This window comes from Malurus melanocephalus, unplaced genomic scaffold (assembly GCF_030028575.1).
Source record: "Malurus melanocephalus ecotype Western Australia unplaced genomic scaffold, MMel_1.1 scaffold_374, whole genome shotgun sequence".
NCBI classification, from domain to species: Eukaryota; Metazoa; Chordata; class Aves; order Passeriformes; family Maluridae; genus Malurus; species Malurus melanocephalus.
The window spans coordinates 289,287-309,931 of record NW_026623606.1 but is presented as its reverse complement, the minus strand read 5'-3'; the positions used below and the strand labels follow the sequence as shown (position 1 = coordinate 309,931).

The window sequence follows — 20,645 nt, the reverse complement described above, 5'->3', positions numbered from 1 at the left end:
ACAGCTGCTTATCCAAATGTTCCCTTCCCTTCCCCGCGTGCTGGCTTGGCCATCTCCGGCTGTTTCTCTTCTTCCCTTCTCCCCGTGCGTGTGCTGTGGCCCCTGTCCCCGGCAGCGGGGGTGTTTGTCACCCCGGGGATGGCTCGGGGGCMGTGCCGACAAGCCGAGCTGTCAGCACATTTTACAGCTTCATCTGGAATTCTCAGCACACAGTGAGAGCAAGGGGAGCTGTGGAGGTGGGTGAGGGGGGGATAGGGATGTTCTGCCTGGCTTGCAGAGGTCAAACACGACGGGGGTTTTGTCTGTGAGTCCCCAGTTGCGTGTAAAAGAAAAAGGAAGCATTTATATTTGGCGAACCCACAAATCTCATGTGATGGGAAGATGTGCAAAAAGGGAAGCACGACCATGGCATGCAACACCTCTGTGCTGGCAGTGCTGGGGAGCCACTCTCCCTTCCTGCTCCATCCCCTTTTTCCAGCCAGGATGCTCTCTGTGTGCCCTGTCCCAGGTGTGTGACCCTCTGTGTGTCCCCTCAGGTGTACTGTGGATGACCGGGTGACRCGGGTGGCGTGGCTGAACCGCAGCACCATCCTGTATGCCGGCAATGACAAGTGGTCAATAGACAACCGCGTGGTCATCCTGTCCAACACCAAGACCCAGTACAGCATCAAGATACACAACGTGGACGTGTAYGATGAGGGCCCCTACACCTGCTCCGTGCAGACAGACAATCACCCCAAGACTTCACGCGTCCACCTCATCGTGCAAGGTAGGTCTGAGCGTGCCTCGTGCTCTGGCTGGGTGGTTTGATCTGGAAGGATGCCTGGGCTGGGGAAAGGTTTGGAGCCCCTCTTGGTAGTGGGGTTGGAACCATCATCAGTTGCTCCAGGGATTGCATGGCATGGGATCAAGTGCCCACCATTCCAGGGAGGAGATGAACGTGTGTTGTCTCAGCCTCACTGTGTTGTATGGTCACGACACAGGGCAGAAGACACCTGAGAACTGACAATGGGGCTGCTGAGTTATTCCTTATTCYCCCTTTGCCTGTCCCTKCTGTGAATTTGACCCWTCTMCKCTGCTTGGAGCGATGYTGCTCRGCTTGCTCCATCAGGGGCTCGTTARTAAGGKGCTCAGGCAGGAGTTTGAAGATGCTTCAGGAGAGCTAAAAGCGCTGTGCTGCCAGGCACAGAGGAGAAGCAGATCCTAATGGCACAAGGTTTTGAGAGAGAGGTCAAAATCACTGTGGGACCATGAAGGGCTTTTGGCACAAGGCTTCCTAGGCGAGGGTATCAACATAGCAGATGCTGTTGGGTTGCAAAGCAGCATCCTGAGGCTGTTCTGATGGGAGGATCCAGGTACTGGCAGATCAGAGGGGCTGGTAGCACTCTGATGGATGCTGCCTCTAGATTCTTGTGGCTTTGCACCAGCTACTGGCTTTTGTCCGGTCTCTAGATTAATTTTTCAGAGTTAGTGTTAGTTCAGGTTAGATAAAGATAATGAAAGTTTCCTAATCCTCTTAAAGAAGATTTATTTGGCTGAGTAGAAAGCTCTCGGAATACAATAAAGCATGTATAAAACCAGGACCTAATCTTTCCTTTAATTTCAAACAGCTGATGGGTATTGATTTTGCAATGAGCAAATCTGAAAACTTTCTCAGCCTCCACACGTCTCTGAGAAGCCCCCAGCAGGGTTATGTATGTATTTACRTATCCTCCTCATTGGCAGGAGGCAGAAATTGGTTGTGATAACCTGTCCAAGAGGTTTTTCTGCCTGTGGTTGTGGGAAACCCTGGATTGTGTGCACCAGGCTATTGTGGAGGAGGGGAGCACTCACCTGGGGAARAGAGAAACAGAGATCCACTGGAATCATCCCTCCATCCCCTCATTCTCTCCCTCACCCCCTGTCTGAGTTGCGTGYGAGCTGTCCATCTGTGAGTTTAATCTGTTTATCCTGTCTGCTCTCTAATCGTGCTAATCYATCCAGTCAACACCGGTGAAGTATCCGAGCGCGTTGCACCCAATGAAATCGGCTGAACTGGCAGCGATGCTCAGCACCCTCACCCCTTTTCCAGGCTGATGCAGGCCCTTGCCTGGCTTGGGCAGGTGAAGGTGAGGTAGATTTTGTGTCCAGGGTGACTGCCCAGTGGTGAGGCATTCCTAACTGTGCTGGGGAAAGTTTCTGTCCTGGTGTGAGCAAGTCTTGTGGAATTGCTCCCACAACAGCGATGACAGTGGCTCTCAGCGGTGTCTCTTCTCCACAGCTGGAGGGGAGCGTGAGAGGAGCTGGGGGTGCAGGCACAGGTCAAGTGATCCATGCTGAGCAGCGTCTGGACTTCCCTTTCAACGTGTTAAGCTCAGGCCACATGGTTTGCCTAAGCTGGGCTGCTGAGAAAATCCATCTGTAGGTGCCACCTTGCTGAGCCTTTGATTGGTGATGAGAGAGGCAAATCCTCCCGTGCTCTGTTCCTGGTTCAGCCYRAGGAAARGAAGGTTGTAGGGAGATGCAGTAGCAGCCTTCTGGCATCTGAAGGAGCCTACAAGGAATGTAGAGGGACTGTTCATCAGGAACTGTAGKTAAAAGGAGTAATGGGRTCACAYGAAAAGAGRGGAAATTTARGTTTGATGTAAAGAAGAAAYTCTTCCCTGTGAGCGTGGGGAGGCCCTGGCACAGGTTGCCYGGAGAAAATGTRGATGCTTCATCCCTGGAAGTGTCCAAGGTCAGGTTGGATGGAGTTTGGAGCAACCTGGTCTAGTGGAAGGTGTCCCTGYCCATGGCRGGGGGTTGGAATGAGATGATCTTTAAGGTCACTTCTAACCCAAACCATTCTAYTATTCAGCTCCACTGCAGTTCCTTGGTGGCTAAATTGTGTTTTCTATGAGGGTGAATAACACRCAGTCAGTGCTGAGAGGAAAGGAGTGATTTTCCAAAGATGAATTTTGTCCTGGCTGTTACTGCACGCAGAGCACACACTTTACAGGGATGGGAGCAARGCTCTGTTTTTGGCCTCAAAAATGAGATTTAGGTCTGTCCTCTGTTTGTTGCCCTGACTGTGCCAGCAGGATGACAAACAAGCAGTAATGACCAGTTAGCAACTATATTCAGGTCAATTAATTTCTATTTGTATTTTGCAAAACTATGAGTTGGCCGGAGAGAGTATTGATTCCTCGTCCCCGTGTTCAATTGGGTTTTAATTGTGCTACTGCGGGGCCCAGCCTTCCCTCCCAGCAACCCGGCGATAAATCTGCCAGGGAATCGCCGTCAACAGTAAATGTGTCTCTTAGTAGCACTATTAATATGTCTCATGCATTGGTTCATTGCAACAGCCGTTAACAGGGTTTATWAGAGCGTAGATGGCAGCAAGCCAGAGGGGTTTTTTTGTCTCCCTTTTCCTCTTTGTGTCAGGTGCTGCCTCGTGATAAAGGGATGGATGTTTTCAGGGAGATGCGTGGTGCTGGTGGTGTGTTCTGGGGAGAGTTTGGGATGCAGAGAGAGCAGGCGTGGATGCTCATACAAGTAGGAGATGAGCCACCTCATCCTCCTCTTGTCATAAAAGCTTGAGTGGGGCTGAAGTGGGGGATGGCCCTTGGTGAGCCCTCCTGCCTCTGGGATGAACACTAAAGCYCATTTCTCAAAAATGGGGAGAGGGAGAGCTCCTGGGATGTGCAGGCTTGCAAGGAGGAGCCAGGAGACATTAAAGGCAATGTGCTGCAGGTTGGTTTTGGTGTGAGGAGTGCAGGACACAGTTCTGCCYTCATGGCTTGGCCTGCTTCAGGGTGGTGCTTCAGTCTGAAACGTGGAGCTCAGAATCACTGTTTGGGTGAAAGCTGTGAGCTTGGGATCCCACTTGGTGGAGATTTTGGTGGTGAACATTGGTACTGGCCATCCCTACCTAACAGTGGTCTTTGGTATTCCTCAGATGTCCTCTGATGTCCTCAGATTCCAAAACATCCTGCTTCTGATTTGTTTAGAGAATCTTTCTTGGTTCTACCTTAATCCTTCTCACCACAGATTTTCAGTGAATCCTCTCTCAGTTGTTGGCAATGTTGCTGTTGTTTCTGCTTGACACAATCCATTTCCCATCTCAGTGTCTGCTGCTTTCCTCCCCCTGGGGACCAGGACAGGTTTTGAAGGGCCATGACCTTCGTTTCCAGGTTCTGGTTGTGTGGTGTGTTTTCCAAAAGCACCWAAAGATGCTGTCCTGGAGCTGGTCCTGTGTCTCACCTCCTGCCTTTCACTGCAGCACCTGTACAGATGTGGCTTTTCAGTGAGTGTTTCAAAACAAAATCGAGTCTTTTATTTTATTTTATTTTATTTTTCCCTTGTGAGAACAACTGGCTCCTTAAGGCTCTCAAAGCCAAACCACCCCCACTGAGATCTTTTCCTGCAATGGGAAAAGGCTGGATGGAAAAGAGCAACCTATCTCAACCTTCCTTCCTCCCTTAAGAGGCAGAGGGTGGGCAAAAGAGTGAAAAGAGCCAAACAAAGGTGATGCAGGAGCAAGATGTCAGTGAATTCAAAGCCAAAGCAGCCCAGAGAAAATCTGGGTGGAACAGCAAAGATTGAAGAAGGAAGCAACTGGAGGGSAAATAAACAGAAAGGATGAGAAGAAAAGCCCAGAGATGCAAGAACAAAGGGAAGAGAGGAGGAAATGTGYGCACACTGAAAAGCACCAGAGCATCAAAAGGGCAGGAGGCAGCAAAGGGGAGAAATGAAAGARTAATGAAGGAGTGAGGGCATGGAGAAGGGGAAGGTCTGGAAGGARGAAGAGTCAGACTGGCGGGCAGAAATCAGCAGACAGGAACAGCCACTGTCCCTAAAGTGGCTGCCACAACGTGCTAACCCAAAATCCAGATTGGGAACGGAGAAGGGACAGGCTGGGCTGCACCCAGACAGCATCCTTGAGCTCCCAGTCTCAAAGCTGCTTTAAACAGGAGCAAAGGAGCCATTGGGGTGTGCCACAGGGACCAGCAGCATCAGATGATTAATTACTGCAAAGAAACAAAACTGGGGAAGAGGAGGGAGAACTGGCGAAGTTGTTTCCCCATTATATTTCCGAACAGAAAGAACGTTTTAGCGCRCGCACAAATAGCTCCCTGGGAAGCACTCTCACTTCCTAATTGTTCATAAATTTACTGACAGGTGGTTACACAGTAGGTATAACACTGTGAGTTTCGGGTTTATTGCTTTCCCTGTCTCAACGTGAAAACTTGGAGAAAAAGGATGTGCTGCGCGCAGTCGGGCGACTCCGCCTGGCAAAGGGTGTTCGATGTCTGTGTTTCATATTTGCCATGTTCCTTCTCATAAAAGGATCCCACAGAGAGTGTTTTACTGGAGGAAGGCTGTGGAAAGATTGTGTTCAAGACCCAGCAAAGGGAAAGGGAAGATATTCCCAAAATGGAGCATCTGTAGAAATTGTGAGGCTGTGACACGCCACTTGCTTGGCAGGGAAATTTGACAAAAATCATTCTGTTGACCAGACTGTAGCTTTTAGATGTGCTTAATCCATTATCTCAATAAAATCAGCTCTGACGAGCCTCTCAGACTGGGCTGTCACCAGAAGGGTTCGATCAGAGATGATCATCATCGCTGCTGAGGAGCAGTGTGTTGTTAAAACTCTCGATGTCATCTCCTTGCCCCAGTCGCTTCCCCCATGGGAATATTTAGGTGCATTGCACAGGGTTACTCTGTCTGTCCTTTCAGGTGTCTCCTGCACCCTGAAAGCAAAGATGAGATGGAAAGAGGGAAAATATCCATCTGCCAGTCAGGAGCTGGCTCTCAGGTGCCCCATTTCAGGGCATCAGCCCCTAACAGGAGCTATTCTAGGCAAGGTCTCGTACTGCTGTGCCTTCAGCAGACACACAGGGACTGGAGGAGGCCCTGGTGCCATCCCGCTGTGCTTCTCATCAGTGAAAGAGATGGAAAGCACAGGCAAAATGTGAGCTTTCAGCAYATTTGCCTCCTTTGTGCTGACTTTCTGTACGCTAATGAGACCTTGCACAGTGACACCTCTGACAGCCCCATCCTGCCTGTGCTGGGGAGGCTCATGCAGAGCTGGAGGTGCCTGGGGCTATAGGCAGCTGGGGTGCTGGGAAAGGAGGCACTGTCATCTCCTGCAGACATCCGACCCCTGCTAGGGCAGCAGTCCCTCTCCCTGCCCRTCACTGCATCACCTGTCACAGCACACAGCTGGACACTGCAGCTGGAGAGCTGCACGAACGCTGCATCTCCCCAAAACAGGAGGTGAGTGAGGGGGTGGAAAGTGAGGTGCCAGAGCAGGAGCACAACGTGCTGTGGGTGTGGCAGCATCCATGGAGGYGTCAGAGCTCTGAGGATGGGTTGTCCCTCTCTGCTGTCCCCATGGGGACCTGTCCCCTGAGTAGAGGTGGGCAAGTGGCGTTTGCTGGCAGTTTGAAGAGCCCATAGGTATCTAYCTGTCATCTCCCCTTACCGGCAGTGTAGGAAGAGGTCTCTTTTAATGGATTAGGAGCTAATGATGTGGAGGAGGGACATCAGTTGCATGTGTCAGCCACCGTGCTCATGCAGGCTCTCGGCTCCGAGGCTTGCAGCAGTAATGATCTGGCAGCTAAAAATAATCCAGGGCCACGGCGGCGAGCGCCTCCGGTAGGGATCGGCGCTCCGGAGCGGCCGGGATGAGTCAGCCTGCACGCGGTCCTGTGCGTCAGCGTCATGTGCGCTCGCTGATCACGCAGCCATTCCTGAGGTGCTGCTCCGTCCCGCACGGTTTAGCAGGGAAGAGGCATCCCTGACAGCATGACCATCCCTCCTCACGCTTGGGTGGCTCGCCAGGTCTGGGCTTTCCTGTTGCTTTTTGTCCCCACATGGGGGAACAAGTGTAAAGCCATCACTGGTGCGTGGAGATGGTGGGACTGAAGGTGTTTGGGAGAGCCCCACAAATATCCAAATTATTGCACAACGGCAACCCAGGGCATGACAGTGTCACCAAGGGGTGATCCCATGGCCAGCCCCAACAGGGCCCAGTTTGGAAGGAATGGCACCTCACTGTCCCCACAGATGGTGGCAGACACCAGCACATGCTTGGGCCCCACGGAGAGTGTGGATCAGTGCATCAGGCGGTTCAGGCCTCGAGTGGTAAAGGAAGCAGATAAATCACAGGCTTATTGTTATTGAATTTAGTGGCATCGCTTTCACATTCAATTTCTCTCGCCGGCTTTCCGAACAAACAAGAAATTACAGTGCAAATGTATTTTTTGGCTTACCAAACCTTATGCATTAACTTCCCTGTGATTAATATTACGCGGGGTTGACGAAATCCTCCGCGCGCCGCTTGTCGCTCTGGTTGAGACCGCAGCGCTCCTCGCTTCCTCGGGATTTATTCTGTATTCAATTTKCTTGTAGTTGTAGACTTCTGTGAGGAAGGACTATGGATAAAAGGGGATAAAGATGGTGTTCTGCCCTATTTTTCTTCCTGTAGCTGTGTAAGGCTGAAGGTGGGAATATAGAGAACCAAAGGGAAGGGATGCTGCCAGCAGGTAAAGGACTAGGAACAGCATCCACAGTCATWCTGGAGGGCTGCAAGGCATTAGCAGGGCTTCCTGACCCAGGAGGGGACCAAGAGGGATCTATGGGGCATGGGAGAGCCTTTGGGCTCCACATCCAGCACTGATCCCAAGCTGGCATCTCCTTAAGGCAAGGCAGCTCCCRTGGGATGTCCTTGCCTTGGCCATCCTTGTCTCATGGCATTGATAGGGCATGGCTGCAGGTTTGTTTTACCCACACTGTCGTGTTTGTCACCAAACTCACCCTGCCTGCATCCCTACACGGTCCCGGTTTCCACTCACTCCTCCCAGAGGGTTTAGTCCTCCTGTGGCAAAGCCAGTGTGTCCTTCAGATGCCATCCTTGACAGCCCAGTCGGTGGGATCTATGAAAATGTAATCAAGGTCCTTCAATGTCCTTCTCCAAGTCCTGGTAACCTCGTAGGCAACGATCGCAGTCACGGGTATCGAACAGCCCGGTGGGTTCCCCRTGCTGTCCATGGGTGTCCTTCCCCTGCATGTCCCTGTCAGCTCTTGGGGCATTCCTGATTRCATTAGGGCAGGCAGTGACAGCACAGCCGTGCTTCCCTGGCCTCTGGGTGTTTGGGAAATGCAGYTCCCCACTGTGAGACCTGCTGGCATGTCTGTGTCAGCATCCTTTGCTAAGGGAAGGGCTTTCAGGCTGGTGTGTGGTTTTGTGTGTCTTGGGGTTTTCTGAATGGGAGCACTGGGACTGTAGTGATTATGGGCAATGGTAATCTTTTCCACAGGAATGAAAATATTTCTRTGCCCAGGAGAGGGACAGGCTCATATCTGGTCCCAGAGCATCAGTTTCTGCATCTTGATTTGTACTTGTGGTTTGGGACTCAGGGGATGGGAGAGGGATGTCAGCCTTGAGCTGGAGGCGGCTGAGAGGGTGAGGACAGAAGGATGACCATGRTTTTGCTGATGCTCTGCATCACACACCATCACTCTCGTCCAGCTCCACAGCATCTGCARGCAAGAGCACACAAGGAAGAGACAGGGGTCTGGAGCAGGGATTGCATCCCAAGGTCTCAACATCCTCTAACGATGGTGCTGCCATCTCAGACCAAAACTGCTCAYGAGGAGGGCTGGTTTGCAGGCTCATGAGCATGTGAAAAATGCCCAGCTGTGGTAAACCTTGTACTGGACATTCTTGTAGTTTTCAGATGTTCCTGGTACTCATTTGAGGTGCTATTATTGGAGGGGAGAAGTGCAAGGAAGCTGGTAATAGGGATTAGAGTCATCTTGTCTCAGTGAGGAAGGGCCATTTGCTGACTTCCCAGAGCTCATCGTGGCTGAGCTGTTGGAGTTGGCCGGCTCTGCTCYGAGCTTAACTACATTTTCCAGCAGTTGCCGGCACACACTTTTCATTTTTGGATTGCTGCTTTCCCCTGAAGGACTCAGACAATCTCCCTCTGCTATAACAGACTGTACTTCTATATTAATGTGTCAAGTTGCTGGGAAATTTACTGCTTTGCAGAGCCTGTTGGGCTGCAGATCCCGCGCCGTGTCTTTGCCGTGGCTCATCCTCCTTTCCCATGCCAGGAGGGAGGAAAACCTCCCTGGGATTGTGAGGAGACCCTTCCCTGGGGGTGCAAGGAGAGCCAGACAGCCCCACTTCCCCTTGAAGGCAGYGCTGGTGTYGGCCACAGTRGTTTTCAGGTGATTGCCATGGAATYCCAGAGCTCTGGGAGAGCTCTGGGTGCAAGAGTTGGGCATTTGATGCCACCTGAGCTGGGGCTCTCATCAGGTTTTGTGCTTGAGGAGGGGGCACAGGGCATCCTTTCCGGCACTGTAGGTGTGGTGTTTCATTTGGGGAGGGTTGTTTTGTATGGCCTCACTTGCTCCCTGGGGTGCAGACCCTTCAGGGGGTTGTGTCCGACAGCCCAGAGCACCAGGAAGCGGCACCAGCAAGCGAGCTTTAATTGCTTTTTGCCATGGCCGGGGATATTTATGGGCACGGAGATTGCCAAGTTATTTATTAGATGGAGTATCTGGGGATAGAGTAATATAAATCACCCTGGCCAGTATTGAAGGAGCAGACGCTCAGTAATTTAAACAGCTTTAATAAATATGCTAAAATATGAGCCTTGTCGCAGGCCATAGCGAGAGCTGGTTATCGGGGTCTTGGCCATGGAGCAGTGGGGCTGGCGCAGGGAGTGGACCCCTCCTCAGCCTGGATTCATGCTGGGCTCCAGTCCAAGAGTTTGGATCCTGTTTGGAGACGTGGAATTGGTGGCTGGACAGGGCAATGGAGTGGATACCAGCATCACTGGTGGGACAGGTCTTGTGGCTGGGGCCTCCCAGCAGGGCCTGGCGAGCTGGTGTGTTGATGGTGTCTTTGGTGGCCTTTGTGTCTTGCAGTGCCCCCCCAGATCGTCAACATCTCGTCAGACATCACGGTGAACGAGGGCAGCAGYGTGACCCTCATGTGCCTGGCCTTTGGGAGACCAGAGCCCACCGTCACGTGGCGGCACCTCTCCGGGAAAGGTGAGATCCTGCTGGGTGGACGGGCCTCCTGGGTACGAGGAGGGGCCTTCCTGGCCTGGATGGGATRGATGGATGGCCCCGTGGAGGCGGTTGGGGTGACATTAAGGTGGTTCACAGTCAGAGTTGCTGATCTTTTGATGTGCCCTGGGATGGRGGTGAGGATGGTTGTGAAGTGCCGTCTCAAAATTCCTCAGCAAAGGGGGTGTCAGGGCAGGGGCACAGGGGAGTTCCTGCTGTCACCGTCCCTGGGTGACAGTGCCACACGTTCGGTACATCCCCCAGGGCAGGGCTTTGTGAGTGAGGACGAGTACCTGGAGATCACAGGCATCACACGGGACCAGTCCGGCGAGTACGAGTGCAGCGCCGTCAACGACGTGGCCGTCCCGGACGTGCGGAAAGTCAAAGTCACCGTCAACTGTGAGTGCGGGGGACRGGGCAGTCGCRGTGGGGTGGGTGCATGTGGCCCAGYGTGACAYGGTGCKRTGTCCCCACAGAYCCRCCCTACATCTCCAACGCCAAGAACACGGGCGCCTCGGTGGGCCAGAAGGGCATCCTGCAGTGCGAGGCCTCGGCCGTCCCCGTGGCGGAGTTCCAGTGGTTCAAGGAGGACACCAGGTGAGGGGCAGCCACAGCCTTGGGGTGACAGGATGAGGAGGAASAGGGGGTGACACTGCCCAAGGGTGTCATGTGGAGGAAGACTGGGATTAACTCATTTTGGTGGGTGCTCAGCTAAAGGYTGAGGGGATCCTGGAGTTGTTTTTCCCAGGGATGGTGGCTGTGGGACACCTGGGCCAGGCTGGGTTGTGGGATGAAGAGCGGGATGACGAGTTTGCCTTGGTGGGATGCACAAGTGGGTGTACAGCAGTGTTGGTGGGGAGCCAAGGGGTGCTCAGGGAGGGTCAAGACACACCCCAGAGCCCCCTCCCCATTCTCCCAGCACCGCTGTCGGCATTTCCCCACAGGTTAGCAAACGGGCTGGAGGGCGTGCGGATCGAGAGCAAGGGCCGCCTGTCCACGCTGACCTTCTTCAACGTCTCGGAGAAGGACTACGGCAACTACACGTGCGTGGCCACGAACAAGCTGGGCAACACCAACGCCAGCATCATCCTCTATGGTAGGTGCCAGTTTCATTGCAGTGAGGTGAGGTGACAAGGAGGAATAAGAGAAGGAGGGTGAAGAGGAGGCATTTGGAGAGGAGGAGGATGAAGAAGAGGAGGGGGAAGATGAAGACGAGTTTGAAGAGGACACTGAAGAGGAGGAGGAGGAGGAGGAGGATGAAGAGGAGGAGGCTGGCAGATGGCCAGTGGTGGAGTGATGGAGCAGAGCTGGCTGTATTTGGTGTTCCTGGTCCATCGAGGTGCCAGACAGCACAAACCCCAAGCACTGAGGTTCTGCCAGAAGACGCTCAGAGGATGAGATCTGTACAAGCCTGACACGAGATACACTAGAGTTGGMCAACAGCTGGCTGAGCTCTGGTGTTGCTGGAGCACCGTGGTGAGGAAGGAGCCTGGGACAGGTGAGAGCGCGCTCCGGGTGCACGGTGTGGGGGTTTTCCTGTGTTTCCTACTGTCAGGACTGCCAGCAGTGATCACATTGCGCTGGCAGTGGCAGGATGGGTGACATCAGCGTGGGTGGTTTAGGCAGGAAGGGGTTTGATGGTGTCATCAAGGACAGCTGTCATTGAGGAAGGTGATGTGTACCTGTGGCATGTCCCTTTGGCATTCTGACAAGCTGAGAGGGCTGTCATGATCCAAGGGTGGACAGCAGGAGCCAACAGGGCTCCAGCAGGAGGGAGAGGATGGAAGTCAGGCAGCAGGCTCAAGGTGACCTTGARAGGGAGAAGGGTTTCCACACCAGCTTGGATTTGGCAGCATCAGGGTGGACAGTGGGTTCATGGGAGTGCCTGGTGATTTGGGGTGGTGRGAGTGGCACATCTTTGATCCTCTTGCGTGTTTTTGGCTCCACTCTGTTCTGTAGGGTCGTGCTCGGGTCTGGTGAGTGCCAGTCCGAGGTGTTTGGGTAGGGGCTTGTCCAGGCCTTTCTATCCTAACCAGTTCTTCTCTCCTGGCCTGATTTCTTCTCTTTGGGTCAAGGCTCTGGGTTCTGTTCCCTCTTCACTGTTCTGGTCTGTTCTCTCGTGTTTTACCTTTTTGGTGAAGAAATTTGTCCCAAGATCCAGTATAATGCAGCATAGTATAATAGATTATAATAACATAATGTAATACAAATGTTATATAGTATAGATTATTAATAATGATATACCAACAATACAAATGTGTTATATAGATATTACAGTGTATATTATTCATATRTTTAATAATAGTGTCTTGTTAACATAATTATATATGTGTGTTATTATTTATATTATRTATTATAGTATATAAATTATARTATATGTAKTGTRCATTATTAGTTTTTATGTAGTACAATRTATAACTTATAATGTATATTAGATTTTATATAGGCATGGTTTAATGGTTTAGGGGTTWCAGTGGTAGTGCTGAGTTGATGGTTGGATTTGRTGATCTTAAAGATCTCTTCTAACCTTGATGAATCTATGACTCTATAGAGCAAATATTACATTTATGATTTTTAATACATAGATAAGTACATTAAGTTTCCAATCCAGTTTTCCCAATATCCATTTTYTTCCCTTTCCCTGCCCCTGGCACTCTTACATTTGCTCTTTCTCTGATGTGAGACAAAATAACATCACCCAAGTCTTTCTCTTTTTCCATGACTTCAGACTATAGAAAAAGTTTCAGTGCAGGTAAGTCCTTGTATTCAGAAGGGTCCTGGATTAGGGATTTTTGGTTTTKTTCCATGCTATGGACAAGTACAGCTATCTTGTGGTTATCTTTTATTTGACATCATCTGGTTTGAGGCATTTTKCCTTCTCTCAGCAGTTCATGTTGCTCTTTACACACCCCTCCTGTGACAGCACAGAAATTGTCTCACACCAGTTATTAATTGATGCCAACATGCAGGGAAAACAAAATTTCACCTTGTTTTAATAAATTAATCTCCGAAACAAGTCCAGCAGGTTGAAGTACATTAAGAGGTGATTCCATAGCTGGCAAACTAGGGATATTAAAAATCTAACATCCATAAAAAGTGAGAGGTAGGAGCCCAACCCTGTGTCTGAGTTTAACCAACTCCTGCTCCTTTATAGTTAGTAATGATATATTCATTAGAACATTAATATTCCTCTAATCTTTGTTTTATATGAGAAAGATTGGGAAAATATTTACTAGTGAGACAGCAAAAAAAAAGACTAAGAAGGAAGAGTTAAAATGTTCTGTTTGTTTTCATGTGGTTATTTACCTACACTGACACTGAAGCTTAAATTTGTCTTTGAAAGGATATTGGCACATCCTTTGGATATTGCTGTGTGAGCACTCAGAATACCTAAAGCTATTTTAATTTCATAACTTTTAATGGAGAAAAAGGCAAACATTCATATTCTGCTTTCCTCCCAATCTTTCAAGTGTGTATTGAGTGCAACACACTGGAGCAATGAGGAGCGGGCCATGGAGCRGGCTCAGAAAGGAATTGAAGCAGGTGGGATTCCATCCCTCCTCAAGGATTGCGCTTTTTTCATTTCGTGAACATGTTGTGAAATTCAACAACTTGTCAGTCAAACTGCAGCTTCTTGGAAAYGCAGGGGAGAGTGGAAAAGATGGGCTCTGTGGAGAGCTTCTATTTGGGTATGTGCGTGGTGTTTCTTGGACAGTCTCTACGAGCCTTTGCCAAAGGGGAGAGGAGCACAAGTGGTGAGAAATCTGCTAATTTTTTTTTTTGTTTAAAAATTTCATGTCTGGGTTCACTTTTGGATGAGCACGTTGCATTTTGTACTTGCTACTTATAGATAGGGGAGGAAAAATTCACCCAAACCTGAATCTTTACATCTCTTTGAAGGGCAGCATGTCCCTCGATCACCGAGGGAAATTCCCACAGGTCCCCATTCCAAAATGGGAGCTCTGGGACCTTTTATTGGCCCTTTCCAYTGAAGATCCATTGGAATAAAGAGAGCTATAGATATCTTATAAAAGATGCCATCTGCATTTTTCCGATATTCAGGGTCTCGTTTCTGGTATGTAATCTCCTTGATTGATGATTGGATGAGTTAACTGAATATAAGTTAAAATACCAAGTGTTAGATGTGATTTAAACCAATTATTCTATGGAGTGATAAAATCTTTTCATGCTTTATTGTGCACTCTCTTAAGAATCAGCAGCTTCAGACTAAATACATAAAAGCAAGGGAAAGCAATTATGTCTTTAAGAATAAGAGCTCTGATTCAATATTTAAAGACTGCTTGACTTAAAACACTTAAAACACAAGTTGTAGAGTCACGGAATGGTTTGGGTTGGAAAGGACCTTAAAGCWCATCCAGTGCCAATCTCTGCCATGGGCAGGGACACCTTCCTCTATCCCAGGTGGCTTCAAGGCCTCACTGCAAATTATTTCAGTTTTGAAGAAAAAAAATCAATGCAAAATATATTTTTAAAAAAAAAAGGTAAGAAATAGTATGCCCTGATTACCCATTGCTGTGCCATGTCTGTGATTTCAGTGATTTTCTGTGTTTATTTATTCACACAAACCAGTAATCTGGCAAACCTAGGAGATATTAGGAGTGAAAATTAGTAAGGAGAGGAGAAGGAGGCAGTGCTGTGTTCAGGGAATATAAATCTGAACCAGGTCTTTTGTACAGGAGAGAGAGTAATTACCCCACATCTATTTCTGAGCATAACAGGAACTTCGAAGGGCAGGTGAATCTGTCCAAATGCTCTTTTGTGTCTGCCACTAGCACTGCTTTTGGGGTCAAGGGAGCAGCTCACACCTCATTTCATCATTCTGCAAGTTGCCACCTGCCATTATTAATACCCCCCAAAAAATCTGAGATATATAAGCTCCAAAGCTGCTGCCAAGGAGTCAGGGGAATCGCAATCCCCAGGATTATTTTGCTTCAGGAATCTGCTGGGTGACTGCTCAGGGGTCAGTGGTCACTTATTGCCATGCCATGGTGCCACAGCCAGCCTGGCTGGAAGCGTGGAGGGGACAGAACATGGTTGGGTGGGCAATTGCAAAGGCTCCCATTCTTGGTGGTCAACAATAAWWTWWWTYTTTTTTCCTGTTAATTGAGTGGATTACGCTGTGTGGGTGTTCTGGGTGGGGGCAGCRCAGATTCTGTCATGCTGGGGGACAGCTGTGCTGGTGCTCGGGGGCTCGTGGCTCCTGGGCTGGGCCTTTCCTCTCTTCAGCATCTTCTGCCCCCAAAAAACTTCAGGAAATGGCAACTCTGCTCTGGAGCCAGGCTGGGAGRGCTRGGAGTGCTCACCTGRAGGAGAGAATGCTCTGGGGAGACCTTAGAACCCCTTCCAGAGCTAAAGGGAGCACTTGGAGGGTACTTGAGGTCACTGGGGGATTACTTGAGGTCAACCAGTTGATATTTGGGGTTGCTATAGGTCATTGGGGTTACAAGAAATCAAACTCAGTCTCTCCAAGGAACTCTGAGATTACTTTAGGTCATTTTGGGGGTTATTAGAGGTCATTTTGGGGTTACTAGAGGTCATCAATTAAAATTTGGGGTTGCTATAGGTCATTGGGGTTACTATAGGTTGTTGGGTTATATGACATCAAACTTGCTCTCACTGTAAAATGTTGAGGTTACTTGAGGTCACTTTTGGGGTTACTTCAGGTCATTTTGGGATTTACTAGAGGTCATTTGGGTTACTAGATGTCATTGGGATTACTAGAGGTCAATAGGTTACTTGAGGTCAAACTCACTCTCACCATAAAATGTTAAGGTTACTTTAGGTCAGTTTTGGGGTCRTTAGAGGTCATTTTAGGGTTACTAGAGGACATTTTGGGGTTACTAGAGGTCGATTTGGGGTTACTATAGGTCATTAGGGTTACTATAGGTCATTGGGTTACTTGAGGTCAAATGTGTTCTTAACAGAAAACTTTGGGGTTACTTTAGGTCACTGATGAGGTCATTAGAGGTCATTTGGGGGTYACTAGRGGTCATTTTGGGGTTACTATAGGTCATATGGGYTACTGTAGGTCATTGGGTTACYTGAGGTCAAATTCAYTCTTTCCATGAAATYTGAGGTTACTTTAGGTCATTTCTGGGGTTACTTTAGGTAATTTTTGGGATTACTAGAGGTCATCAATTAAAATTTGGGATTACTATAGCTCATTTGGGTTATTATATGTCATTGGGTTAGTTGAGGTCAAACACTCCATAAAACTTTGGGTTTGCTTTAGGTCATTTTTGGGGTCACTTTGATGTCATTTTGGGGTTACTTGAGGCCAACCAGTTGATATTTGGGATTACTAGAGGTCATTTGGTTTACTCATGGTCAAACTCAGTCTCTACAGAGCAATTTGGACTTAATTTAGGTCATTGGGGTTACTTGAGGTTAACATGGGGTCACGTTCCATCTCTGGGGACGATCCTGGGCTTTGTTGAGTTCTACCATTTTCATGTTCCATGTTTGAGGTCACCATCTCCAACAGTGACAGCAGAGCTTGAACCTGAGCATCTGTCCCTGTCACGACTCCTTCTGTTGCGTTTCACACCAGGAACCCCCCGTGTGCCATTGCTGTGTCACGCCTGCCTGTCACGGTGGCACCACGACTCTCATGTCAGTCCCACCCTCTCCCCTGCTTGCCTGGTGACTCTGAGTTCCTTTGTCACTGTGAGATGCTTGTGACAGGCTCCCTGGCCCTCGGCTGTGCCCCCAACTCCATTCTTCCCATGTTCTGTGTGTGCATCAGCTTGGCTTGTCTTCATACAATCCAATTTTATTGGAAGAAGATGTCAATCCCGAGCATTTGGAGCAGAGCAAAGCTCTCCAGATCCCTTCTGGCTGCTACCCCTGATTCCCTGTGTCCCTCTGGCCAAACTGACCTTTATCTTCTGCAGTGCAGATTTGGTGAGATGTTTCAAAGACACCAACACAATTTTGAAACCTTAAACCAGACTTTATTGGACTGACAATCCTTAAYGGCACACATCAGCCAGGGTTAAGCTTTAATCATCAACACACAGCTAAATAATTAGTCATTATTAAATTTGGCCTAAATTGGCCATGAGTGTCAAAGGGGAGCATTGGTGGAGGAGGGCAGAGGTTGTGCTGTGGGGCTGTGGTTTGGGCAGCTCTGGAGGTGAGGGGGAAGAGTTTCCTTCATGTCCTGGTGAAGGAAGCCACAGCTGAAGTGGGAGATCTTCCTTTTCTCTTCTTCTTCTTCCTGTGAAGGGATGAGGGATGACTCACTCTTCTTCACTGAGATGTTTTGTTTTGTGGGGTTTTTCCCTGCCTATTCTCTGTTACCYTGTGGGGTTACTTTGCCTTCACCTTTTATCTTCTCTACCTGCTATACTGTGATTTTTTTTTTTCCTCTTTCACCCTTTTATTTCCACTTGGTCCTTGTATTTCACACGTGCAGTTGTCTCCTTGTGTTTGGTACTTACTCTGTGTTTTCTCTTAATTATTTCATGAAATGCCAATTGCCGACTTTGCTATGAGATGGTGTAAATAATACATATATTATACCATGCTATAAATGAATACCTACACTCACTGCTCACATTCCCACGTGTTCCTGGGCCTGGGTGTGTGGCAACTTCTGTCTCCTTTTTGTGTGTAAGAAGCCACCACTTTGTCTTCCTTGCTCTGCAYTGAGGAGAACATCCCTTTGGAATCTGCTTAGAATCATAATTTGAGTTGGGAGGGACCTTTTTAAGGTCATTTATTCCAACCCACCTGCAATGAGCAGGGACAGTCCTTGAAGGACCATATGTTTACCTGAGGGAAAATATCAGGAAAAATCTCATCCTGGGGAGGTTGCCAAGACTTACTCTAGATGCTTCTTCTCTCAGACATGAGTCACTGGACAGGCTTCCCTCAGCAGGTGCCCAAGACTTCCTTCAGTTATTCATGTCCTCAGACATGAAGAATTGGACAGATTTTCCCCCATTAGCTGATGGTGTGGACTGTGAGAATTGGAGAGCAGACWTTGTCTTTTCCTGTGACCTCCGTGAGCGTGGGTGCATTCCTTCCCATTTGTCCTYAGTCCTGAAAATAAAAAGCAGTGAGAGACACATTCTAAATTCCTCATTCCATGTGTCTGTATCTCACCTGCAGAAGGGTAAATGTTGCAACAGATTGGAACAAATGAAGTGGAAGGCACGGGACTTCTGTCCTAGACAGAAAGAAGGTAGGAAAAGAAAGAAAAAGATTTTTTTTTTTGGTGCATGTGAAGGGACTGCTTAGCTCTGTAAATATTTGTGCCATTCCCATGGCTCACACTGGAGTTGAGAGCATCTCCAACACAGGCCAGGAAAACCCATTCACCACAGACCCACTGATTCCTTCCAACCTTTTATTCAAGGTCTTATAAGAGAGACAAAATCCCAGCCTTGCCATCCTTACTCAAGTCAAGGTCTCAAAATCTAAGGTTGCCTGATGGAGAAGGAAGGAAATAGCCAGGAAAGAGGACAAAAAATAAGAAGAAAATGAAAAGCAAGCAATAATAAACAACTGCAACAATAAATAAGCTGAGCAGGGGCAGCCAAAGTCCAGGTGCACTCACACCTCAATGCCCAGGMAAAGGGTTTTGAGCACAGCAGAGCCAAATTATTTGCTGGGATGACAGGGCTAGGGAGCCTCAGCTGAGTTCTCTCCTGTCCTGGAGGGACCTGTTCCCTTCCCACAGAGAGTGACAGTTCAGAGAGCACGCAGGAGGCACAGGCAGCCTGTGCTGAAATGAGCCCTCTGCCCTGATTTCGTGATCATACCTAAATACTACCTTATTTTGTCCCTTTATCTTTATGTTTTTCTCTTCTGTAGAGTATCTTTACAATCTTTACAAGGCCAAGCTGTCTGATACCAGGAAATATTCTTCCGCAGAAAAGAATAAAGAATAAATTTAAGAGAAAGTACTTGTTTCATTTTTTTTCCTAGTAATGACCCAGCATTTTTAGTTTTATTTCCTCTCTGTATTAGGTGACTTATCTATTTGGGAACTCTCCAACTCAGCCACAATGCAATTGCTTCAGGATAGATTATGAAATTTCTGAAAAGTGTCATTAAATCAAAGCCAATAAGCAGTGCAGAACTGTGAACTAGAAAATAGAGATAAGAATTAGTCACACATTAAAATCCACATCTATAGAGGTACTAGAGAAAGGCACCAATTTAGCAGTGTTTGGGCAGGTGTAAATACATAAAAGGTTAAAGCTAATCAGCATTTAGCATTACATCTGCARAAATTTTCACTATTTTTGTAGTTTTGGATGATGTGCTGAGCAGCTGCCATTGGTTTGAGGGGTGAAAACCAAAGAAGAGGGAGCAGTAACAGATCTGAGGGAAAACCAAGCTCAAAATCYCTTTCCATTCTACCTGCAAAGGCTCCACCTGCCCCTAACAAATGTCTGTGGGTTTYCACCTTTCATGTCACAAAGTCTATTCAGCAAGGAAATGTCTGATTATGGCATAGCAGTTCTACCCCTCTTGGGTGATCATGTGCTCTTACAATCAATTTCGTTTGAGCATGGGCATGACACAGCTTCTTGCTCATCACTCAATCTTCCCATCATTTCTTTCACCTCCTGGCAGTGCTTGGATTTAACATCTCACGCTCTCCTTTGCCTCTTCCTGAATTAAGATAAATGTTCACAAAAAAAGATCAGTAGATAAAAAAAAAAGACAAGGAATAACACCGTCCTGAGGAAATGAATGTAACTGGATATGATTTCATGGAATTAGAATTATTTTGGTTGGAAGGGGCCACAAGGAGAGCTGGGGGAGCACTTTTGATAAGGGCATGAACAAGGGGGAATGGATTTAAACTGAAAGAGGAAGGGTTCAGATTAGATATTGGAAAACAGATTCTTCACTTAAAGAGTATGAGGCCCTGGCACAGGTTACCCAGAGAAGCTGTGGCCACCCCATCCCTGGAAGTGACCAAGGCCAAGTTGGATGGGGCTTGAAGCAATCTGGGACGGTGGAAGGTGTCCCTGCTGAGGGCAGGGGGTGGAATGAGATGATCTTTAAGGTCCCTTCCAACCCAAACCATTCTGGGATTCTGTGATGAACCCATTCCAGGTGACTGACTGCAGGCTTGAGAGTGTATTCACAATTAATCCCATTAAACCTTACTTTTCGTCCATCTCCTGAGTTTTGATGCTAACACAGCTGAACACTCATTTCTCTGTTTCTYCCCTTTCAGAATGCCAGTACTGGGACTCAGACCTGCAGCTGCTCTCCATGGCCATAGGGAGTGTGGGCAGAAATATGAGCAGCCAGTGGCAGAGCAGGCGGTGGCTGCCTCTGCTTCCCTCACCCTGCCCATCCTGACTGTCCCCCTGTGTGCCCTGCAGCCCAAATAACTGCCCTAACACAAAAAAAAAAGCAACAAATCTCTCCAGCCATGTACCCAGCCTCCTCCCTGCCTGGCCTGCCTGCCAAGAACCCCCCAGTGACTCCAAAACGTGCCTGCATACCTGATACTCCACATCTGGACAATGCCATTTCCTGAGCCGCCAATCCTTCGTCACCAGTCATGAGCTGTGTCACTCTGGAGCACCAAGGTCCGGTCCCAGTGG

The 20,645-nt window shown here is 48.6% G+C and overlaps 1 protein-coding gene across 1 annotated transcript in view; it reads left to right on the top strand.

The window, feature by feature from the left end:
- Positions 1 to 20,645, top strand: part of OPCML (opioid binding protein/cell adhesion molecule like) — a 301,125-nt gene that overhangs the window by 273,561 nt on the left and 6,919 nt on the right. Inside the window, exons 3-7 of the mRNA XM_057378779.1 lie at positions 537 to 769; positions 9,904 to 10,029; positions 10,312 to 10,446; positions 10,524 to 10,644; positions 10,992 to 11,143. Coding sequence (XP_057234762.1) covers positions 537 to 769; positions 9,904 to 10,029; positions 10,312 to 10,446; positions 10,524 to 10,644; positions 10,992 to 11,143 — 767 coding nt within the window. The remainder of the gene's footprint in view (positions 1 to 536; positions 770 to 9,903; positions 10,030 to 10,311; positions 10,447 to 10,523; positions 10,645 to 10,991; positions 11,144 to 20,645) is intronic.